The sequence below is a fragment of the Gadus morhua genome, chromosome 20 (genome assembly GCF_902167405.1).
Source record: "Gadus morhua chromosome 20, gadMor3.0, whole genome shotgun sequence".
NCBI classification, from domain to species: Eukaryota; Metazoa; Chordata; class Actinopteri; order Gadiformes; family Gadidae; genus Gadus; species Gadus morhua.
Genome location: NC_044067.1, coordinates 20,686,906 through 20,697,100, shown reverse-complemented (window position 1 = coordinate 20,697,100; position 10,195 = coordinate 20,686,906). Strand labels below are relative to the sequence as shown.

Here is a 10,195-nt window from a genome sequence, read left to right as displayed (position 1 = left end):
ACACACACACTCACAATGCCAGCCTGCGCCCCTCGATCTCCAACACACTGAACCGGCAAGGGCCCGAATGTCTCATGCATTATTCTGAGCGATTCCCTTTGTTTTCCCTCTTTTTTTTCTGAATGTTGACATGTTGGGTTGAGCACGAACGCGCAGTGCTCTCATAATAATTGGTCGCCTTTTGTTCCCTTGTCATGAAGCTGCTCGGATCACTCCTATTGGGGAAGCGGGAGCGGTTGAGGGCTAATTGTACCAGCGGGGGTTGGGCAATAGTGCCTTATTTTAAAAATACTTTTCTTTCCGAAATAATGATTGTTACTTTGTTAGCCTAACGTCTCGTTTACTGCGGGGAGATCCCGGGCGGAAAAATATAATTACAGGTCCGTTCCATACTTGCGGCGATTGTTTTGGATGCGCTTGTGCGTGCGGTAGCCTATGTCTGTGTACGTGAGTGTGCGTGCGGTGGTGAAGTGGGGGGCGAAGGTACGTGTGTGTGAGAGGGAGAGGGAAGGAGAGAGAGGGAAGGAGAGAGAGAGAGAGAGAGAGAGAGAGAGAGAGAGAGAGAGAGAGAGAGAGAGAGAGAGAGAGAGAGAGAGAGAGAGAGAGAGAGAGAGAGAGAGAGAGAGAGAGAGAGAGAGAGAGAGAGAGAGAGAGAGAGAGAGAGAGAGAGAGAGAGAGAGAGAGAGTATTCTCTTTGCCTTCTAAGAATTAGTTAGATACACATTCTAAGAGGAAGAGACAAATGGCCAATTGGGGGACTTTGTCCTGCTTTAAAAGAGGGCTTTATACATTCAAGTATTGAGTGTGAGCAAAGCTTTAGTGATGAAATTGGATTCAGAGTACTTTTTGTCCCCTGGACAACACATAGGGGTAATTCAAGGACTCGGTCCTTCTGATGTCCAACAGTAGGAAGAAGCAGGAAGAAGCATTTACATCAGAACCTCAACACAAGAACCTCTACCAGAACCTCAACACAAGAACCTCCACCAGAACCTCAACACAAGAACCTACAGCAGAACCTCAACACAAGGACGTCAACACAAGAACCTCCACCAGACCCATGACACAAGAACCTCCACCAAAACCTCAACACTAGAACATCCTCCAAAACTCAACACAAGAACTTCAAAAAATGCTCGAGGCAGGATTCTAGTGATGTGATGTTATAAGGACGAGGATGGCTGATGATATGTTAAGCCATTCAAATGATGATGACTGCATCAAATGTGATCATATTGTGTTGGTGTACCATGTGAACGCCGCGGGTTGGCTGTGCGTAATTGGAAATATACGGAGCCTTGCGCACCGGTTCAGTGGGGGGTCAATGCGAGACCGTTGAGATCGATAAAACCGTTCATAATTACCTGATTCAGCAAAACTAATAATCTCCGAACTCTCCTCTTGTATCTCGTTATTGTAGGCCGCCTGGCCGTCAAAGTTTGGAATCTCAACCCGGCCGTCCGCGCGTACTTTCCCAGCATGGAGTCTCCTCAGGGCGGTCACCATGGATGCTTTGGGTATAGGGTGGGTGATGTTGGGTCTCTCCCGCATCTGCAGTCGGTTCAGGATGTGCCTCTTCACCGCCTCCAGAAAGTCCACATCCACTCGCTCCGACTGGTCGGGCGCTCTAAAGCCGCACGACGCACACCCCTCCTGGGACGCCTGGGTCTGCGTCTCCGTGCCGTCGGCCAGCACAGAGCACAGGGTATAGAGGATGCAGGCCAATAAACATGAGAGTGTTTGCGTGGACTTGCACATTTTTTTTTTAATTGGGCAAAACGTCTCTGAAAGATATAACAAACAAGGATGACGCGCAGAGCTGAAGCCTAACGCGAGTGATCACTCTATAATATGTCAATTTCAAAACTCTATAAAATGTCAATTTAAATCCAACAGTGAGGGCGTGTATTCCCAGATTGATCACATAAACGCTGGCTTGATAATCCGAGTCATAGTGAGTCTAATTCTGCAGCCATGCTTCGTTGGCCTCAGGGACAGTCATCCAGTTGACCAGCGCTTTGATTTCAGCACGGATAGTCTCCAAACTGTTGCCGTCAGGTCAGCTGGGATTGTCAACGCGTTCTTTTTGCACTTTATCAAAACAATCAAAGAAGAAGATGAAGATTAAGGCTCATCCAAACGGTCTGCGATGCTTTGAATGCCGGTGTCCAAAATGCGCAAAAAAGTTAAAAGTGCACCCTTCCCATTCAAAAAATCGGTCTCAGCGCAACAACTTGGGAGACCAAATGAGTCCGTCTTGAAGTTCAATCATTAAGTGCGCTATGCAGACTCTCTTGGTGTCTCTCTCGGTAGTCTGTCCTCTGTGTCGGTGAGTGGACAGATCCGCGCGTCCTCACAGATGCTCTTGCCTTGGCGTCTATCCTCCTCTGGCCTGGGATCACGACACAGGGACACAGCGCACCCAAAGTTTTTATACAAGAGTACAAACCACGTGGGGATTTCCACCAACTGGACGCCAGAGATTAGCAGACTACTACGTATCCCCAAAAGATGACTGAGCCAAAGGTTTGCGCACCGCAGACGTGGTGAGCCTTACTACTCATAGGGGAATGGGGCGAAGGGGCGTTTGATTGCAATATGAGCTATTGCACGTATAACAGAAACCATCGGAATTATGGTCAGTTGAAATGACACTGTCTTAAAAAAGGTTATAAATAAAAATACTCGGGCCGAACAGGATTCCAAGGCGCTATGGGTGCAAATTAGTGAACGAGACTACCTTCCTTTATACCACAGTCCTTACACACCTGATTAGGACATGACGAGACATATTGAAAACAATTGAAGACGTAGGCCTTATATAACTATGTATTTTTTTTATTGCCTCTTTTTTTTGCAAATGTTTGTTGTGGGATTCCCCCATTTGTCATAAACATGTTGGCCTATGAGAATATCATGAGGAGCCAATATGATGTCCAGTCCGAAATTTGGTCCCTACCAAAAGGCAAACAACTGGCTCCATCTTGTGTCACAACAGTGTCACTACACTGTGCACAATATTCAATTATTATTATTAACGCAATGATTTGCCGGCCTCAAATTGTGAATTGTGTGACGGTGTCATGCTGCCTGATTAAAAATTCAAATTCGGTGGCGTTATTTTGTTTATTTCCTATAAATACAGCACAACTCAACATCAGAAAACCTTAAAGGGGACTTATTATGAAAACAACACATTTCCTGGGATTTGGGGTGTTGTTTTGGGTGTCGGGTGCTCCCACATGCATACAAACTTTGAAAAAGTCTGTACATGATTCTTTGAGCAAGATATGCATATCTGAAAGTCTACAGTAGGCCTACAGTTACCAAACTGAGTCCGTTTCGGCGTAGCCTACTTTCTTTCGCTTTTCGCGGTAAAAATAAGTCTTGTAAATCTGTAAATTATTTTCTTAAATGCGTATGACTCAGGTATGTCAGTTTCACGTAAGCCAGTAAGGCTATGATTAGGCTAATCAAGAGCACATTTTTAAATGAGCAGGTCGGGTGCATTATTTTTGTATAAGGCCTAATATTTGAGGTGCGAGTTGCGGTCATTTATGTACCAGCGCAACACTGCTATAAAGGCCTACAGATCAATTCCGCGATTAGAAAAGTACTAGACACGCCTCCTACTACAAGATATGCCTACAAGTCACGCCTCCGTCTTGCAGGACGCAGGCGGATAAATTGCAGCTGTGAGAGTGCAATCCCTTTCTCCGTCCGAGCTGCCGGACTGCAGACGAGCTCCCTACGTCGGACTGACGCCGAAGCTTCGGCGGCAGTCCAGCAGCTCCGGCGGGGGGAGCTCGGCGGCAGTCCGGCAGCTCAGCTCCCGGAGACTGAGTACAATTCCTTTCTCCTCCATGTCACGGTTCAATAATGACTTCAGAGTCAAGGCCAAAAATCCTTTCCCCCAATTCTTCACAACCATGGCCGAGATAACCCCACTACGAGTCTTAACTTGTTGTGGAAGTAGTCTACCAGAGACATCAGACGCAGTCTTTATGATTCATAATATCATCCGAGGCGCATATAGCTTTTGGCCGTGATATTGGATATAATATTGTATAAATACCTATATATTATATAATATTATTATTATTATATAATATAGATATAGAGCTCCAGGAGTCCGCACAAGGCAACAATCACTTCTCCTCCATGCTGTGGTTCACTCTGAGAGCTCATTGGTCAATGGGCTGCAGCTCATTTGCATTAAAGCAGACTACAGCAGGGGTTTTCAATGTGTGAGAGAGTGAGCCCCCCCTCAGAGAAAAAATTCAGCTGAGCCCCCCCCAATTTTTTTTTCTAAATACCTGTGTTTTGAAAGCTATTTTAATTATTTAACACATTCCAAACATCTCCGATCATAATTCTAAAACATTTGGACAATATTTTTGAAACATTTGAAACACATTTTTTAACATATTTTTTAAACATATTTCTGAAACATTACAACATCTTTTTGCGTTTTTAAACAACACAATTTAACAACTTTATCTAAGCATGTTTTAGCTTAACCTTTTTTAAATACATTTGAACATCTTAATATGTGTAAACTGCCAGTTTACAGATTCATTCAGGGTCCCCGACTCTGAATTTTCTGAGTCGAATCAGATCTGCCTTTTCAGTCCAGAGATTCGACTATTCGGCGGGGTTTGTTTACCGGCGTTGCTATGGTGACCTAAATTATTATAAGCAACTGAAAACGACGCCGGTTTGAAACTAAAACTGTGATTCTGAAAAAAGTATAAATGCTATCAAAATTCCGTTTCGATAGTATTGAAGATACAAGTGTGTTGATTTGTTTAATGGTTTGAACGAATGGTTGAAAAAGGAATGAGTTACGATGTCTAGAAGTAGGTGTATCAGAATGGGCTGACGTCTTCAATGAAAACAGCTGAAAACAAAGCGGTATGAAACTAAAACTGTGATTCTGAAGACATTTTAAATGATATCGAAATTCTGTTTAGATATTATTGAAGATACAAGTGTGTAGATTTGTTAAATGGTTTGCACGAAGATAAACGGTTGAAAATTGATTTAGTTATGTTACTTCTACAGTTGAAGTACGACTGATGATTTGAATCATCGTCTTTCAGGGGTTTTTTCGGGTTTATTTTTTTCTCACGTCGCGCCCCCCAGGGGGGGCGCGCCCCACAGTTTGAAAACCACTGGACTACAGAAACAGCGCATTCTGAAGGGACTGAAACAGAGGGGAATAGCGGAAGGCGAGATACTTTTTTCCTAAAAGCTGTTTCCAGCAAACAGCTTCAAAAACATGTTTTCTGGAACTCATGTACTATGTTTACTCATTGGGAAAACACCATAATATGTTTCCTTTAAAGCCTGAGGCCGATATGTAACGAGATAAACTAAGTAACTAAGTAACCCAAGGGGAAAATATATTATTGGCTTCTTTTTTTATTACAGTATTTGAGGAGAATACTGAACACATAACACCCACATAACACCCACAAACGCAAGTATCTTCTATCTGCTAATTTGCACCCGGCCGGCGGGAAGCCGATTTTCCCCCGCAGCAAACCTGCGCCACTAAACTTGCGTGAGAGGCGTGTCGGCGCAATTCATACATGGTGGTATCTTACAGATTGATAAAGCAGTTGCACAACTGACCAAGTGCACTATACGGCTAGCGCAGTTGGTGTTGCGATATTGACATACCATGGCAGGTCGGAACTGCAATTTATTTTTCATAGGGGCTGCATAAATTAACACTGTAGTAGGCTAAGCTATGCCATAAGTTCAAATAATAAAAATAACAATGATAAACTCGAGCAAATATCCCAGCCTTCCAAAACAAAATCTTGTTTTAGGGTAAATGATAACGTTGGTTCGACGTTGATTCGAGTAACCTCTTATTACTTTAATTGCTTAATTACGTTACTATTGGGAAAGAACAGCTGATACAGCAGTTATAAGTTGTATTCAAATCAATGCATCAGCAAAAACCGTACAGCACACATCTCCTTGACACAGACATAGTGTACAAGTCCATAACTTTTAGGATTGATGATTATTTGTTCGTGAGAAAACATAGTTTTACTATGGAAGCCTATGGAAGCCCGTTTCCGCCACGTTAAAGAAAAAAAATGCAGGTCACAACTCATTATTTTGAGATAGTACACTGGAAAAAGGTTTTTAAGCCGTACTTCATCTGATTATTATTTTGTAATTCAATTCAAATAAACATTTTTTGTTTTATTTTTAAAATAACTTTTTTTTATTTCAAAATACTGTGAAATATAGATATTTTTAATTAGGAGCTCAATTAAGAAATATCCATTTTGACAAATGTAAAATTTTAAGGTTGTGTATTCAACTGATTAATAATTTTGTCATTCAATCCAAATAAACATTTTTTGTTTTCTTCCTAAAACACAGTTATATTCGATTAGGAGCTCAATTTAGAAATATTTGTTTAGACAAATGTACAATTTCAAGGTTACGCACAAGCCTGCGCATGCGCATTAAATACAAAGACGCCAAACCGCAGTGTTGCCAACTTAGCGATTTTGACGCTATATTTAGCTACTTTTCAGACCCCTTTGGCGACTTTTTTTCAAAACAGCGACAAGCGACAAATCTAGCTCCTTTTTCAGCTGCTATTGGTGACTTTTGGCGACTTTTTGAGGTGAAAGCACTATCGCTATTACCTCTTCACAACGAGCACCGGGTGCCTGCGCGGCCCCTCCCCCGTCTCAACGCACTAGGCAGCTCAGTCCTCGTGGTAAAAAGCAAACTCAGGAACCGGATGTCCTTGCAGACCTTAAACTCCATCCTATACATCCGATATGGATTAAAGCTGTCAGGTGATGCTTGCTTTGAGCACCAGCTGCCTGATCATGATTTGAAGCTTTTTGGAACATCGGCTGCTTATTCATTCAAGGTAGCACCTAGCTGAACCTGCAGTAGAGAGCCTTGACCAGAGTGACGATGACTCACTGGTTCTGTGAGCTAGCACAGCCTGTCTGTGTCTGGAGGGAGGTCTGGAGTAGGCCTAACTCTGCCATTTAGATTGTTAATATATATTGTATACAAAAATATGTTATGTTTAAAAATATTCATGTTTAAATGAGAAACAATTGTTTGATTACATTTTAATCTTTTTGATTGGATAAAACAAATTATTTCTGATAGATATTTCTTAAATGAGAAACAATTGTTTGATTACATTTTAATCTTTTTGATTGGATAAAACAAATTATATCGGATGCATATTATGACTTAAATGAGAAACAATTGTTTGATTAAATTTTAATCTTTTTGATTGGATAAAACTAATTATTTCTGATAGATATTTCTTAAATGAGAAACAATTGTTGGAGTGAATCAATATTTTTTTGTTTAGGATTTAACATACGATTTAAATGTATTAACTTCATTCAAAGAATAGAATTATACTTGGTGGCAAGTTGTATTATTTAGTTTTTATGAATATAGGAAATATTGTTTGAGGCAAGCTATATATTTTTTCATTGGCTCAAGTTATGTAATATAGATGTGAACCATTACCCTTGTTTTTTTAATTGGTTCAACAGAAGGCTTTTTCCAGTGTAGGTCGAAATGGTCCATCCAGAACTGAGTACACTCACTCCGCAACGTACACCACCAGCGTTCAATACGTTGGTTCCCCTTGCTTGGACCTAGAGTGACAGTCTGGGGAAATGCCGTTTTCACTGCCGTGCATAAAACTTTGCATTGCGGTAATGTGTGTGTTCTCCGTCCCGTGATCCAATCTCACTTTCAATGGGCGACTATGCTGCATCACTGAATCAATGAAATACCCCGCTATAAGACGTGGGTCGCTGTTAGTTGAGTGGGTGTTTAGCCAGATCATCTTTCGCGAGAACCCATCAATGCAACCACTGATGCATATCCCATACGGCTTCAATTTGTCATATCAATCTATGTGCTACACATAATTCGGGCCACGACTGACATAGACTCTACGTCTCAGACGGTGCCGTGCACGGAGATCCACGCCACCACCATCCATTTGACGCAGCAAGAGACGAACGGTCTCTCTGTCCGTGATGATCCCTGCCATCCAACACTGTTGCATCCACCTGTAGCCATGTTGTTGGCCAGAGGACTGTAATTGGCGATGTATGAAATCGGCTACTTCTCCGATGTCCGCCTTATTGCGTCTTCGCCACAGCTGATTCCTATGAAGCACTCTTTCTAGAGTTCTTTTACTAATGTTTATGTTGTGCTCCATAGATAATCAAGTCAAAAATTCAGCATTTGTATACCTCCGTCTGAAATAATCTTTAATAATCGAGTTCATCATCTCCAGCTAATCTACTGTAATAATAGGCTATATGTAGCACCTATGGATAAGCTACAATTAGGCTACAACGACTGGTCTGGTCCTGTTGAGAAGTTATCTCAAAATAATGAGATACTATCTCATTATAATGAGATAGTATCTCAAAATAACGAGATACTATCTCAAAATAACGAGATACTATCTCAAAATAACGAGATACTATCTCAAAATAATGAGATACTATTTCAAAATAATGAGATGCTATCTCAAAATAATGAGATGTTATCTCAAAATAATGAGATAACTATGTCCAAATAACGAGATACTATCTCAAAATAATGAGATCATATGTCAAAATAATGAGTTATGACCTGCATTCTTTTTTCTTTTACCTGGCGGAAACGGGCTGGTAACCCTTCCTTTTACAGTCCCCTAATTACTAGGTATTTACCCGGTACATACATGGTAAATCATAGTGTATTACTGGGTAATTGCCACTGGTAATAAGAAGGTAAATACAGAGGTAGTTACCCGGTAAATACATGGTAAATCATAGTGTATTACTGGGTAATTACCACTGGTAATAAGAAGGTAAATACAGAGGAATTATCCGGTAAATTATAGTGTATTACTGTGTAATTACCACTGGTAATAAGAAGGTAAATACAGAGGAATTAATGCTGAAGTACTAAGTAAAACCTCTACTATTACCCATCAACTCAACTAAGTAGCGTGTAGTTGTAACTGTTTTAGGTTGGTAATAACTCCGATATTGTGTACTTCCTAGGAAATTAGGCAACCAATTCTTATAAACACCTATTATCCAAGGTTTATGTTGGTTAACAGCCCAAATTTAATGATGTACTATCTAGAAATTAGCATAGTGCTTTCCAATAAAATACTTTTTCTTAGTTATTATTCAAAGCTACACCCATTTAGAAAGGGTTTATTCGATTTACCACTATGGAATTACTTACCTGGTAACAACCTCTGCAGGAACAGTTTTCCTCTAGTGTCATGGTACATCTTCTTAAATACTGGGTACGAAGCCGTTTGTTTCCATGGTATTACCAGGTTCTTACCATATAATTTATAATAGATTCCATTATCCATGCAGTCAACACAAACATGTACCATGTACGTTCTGCGACGTTACCAAGTAAAACACGACAATTTACCCAGTAATTAAGCTGAAACTGTACTGTAAAAGGAAGCCTTGTTTGTTTCCATGGTATTACCAGGTTCTTACCATATAATTTATAATGCATTTCATTGTCCATGCAGTCAACACAAACTTGTACCATGTACGTTCTGCGACGTTACCAAGTAAAACACGACAATTTACCCAGTAATTAAGCTGAAACTGTACTGTAAAAGGAAGCCTTGTTTGTTTCCATGGTATTACCAGGTTCTTACCATATAATTTGTAATAGATTATTCCCTTTTCCATGCAGTCAACACAAACTTGTACCATGTACGTTCTGCGACGTTACCAAGTAAAACACGACAATTTACCCAGTAATTAAGCTGAAACTGTACTGTAAAAGGAAGCCTCGTTTATTTCCATGGTATTACCAGGTTCTTACCATATAATTTGTAATACATTATTCCCTTTTCCATGCAGTCAACACAAACTTGTACCATGTACGTTCTGCAACGTTACCAAGTAAAACACGACAATTTACCCAGTAAGTAAGCTGAAAGTGTACTGTAAAAGGAAGCCTAGTTTGTTTCCATGGTATTACCAGGCTCTTACCATATAAGTTGTAACTGGTTATTCCCTTTTCCATGCAATCAACACAAACCATATATGTTTTGCAACATCGTTCACCAGTAGTTAAGCACTTTAATTGTTGTTATAAAACCCCAAACCACTGTTATTAAAATATTAAAAGGCATATT

General features: G+C 40.5%; 1 protein-coding gene across 1 annotated transcript in view; it reads right to left on the bottom strand.

The window, feature by feature from the left end:
- Positions 1 to 2,532, bottom strand: part of inhbb (inhibin subunit beta B) — a 12,077-nt gene extending 9,545 nt beyond the window's left edge. Inside the window, exon 1 of the mRNA XM_030344257.1 lies at positions 1,365 to 2,532. Within this exon, the coding sequence (XP_030200117.1) occupies positions 1,365 to 1,758 (394 nt within the window). The 5' untranslated portion in view covers positions 1,759 to 2,532. The remainder of the gene's footprint in view (positions 1 to 1,364) is intronic.
- Positions 2,533 to 10,195: the final 7,663 nt, after the last annotated feature.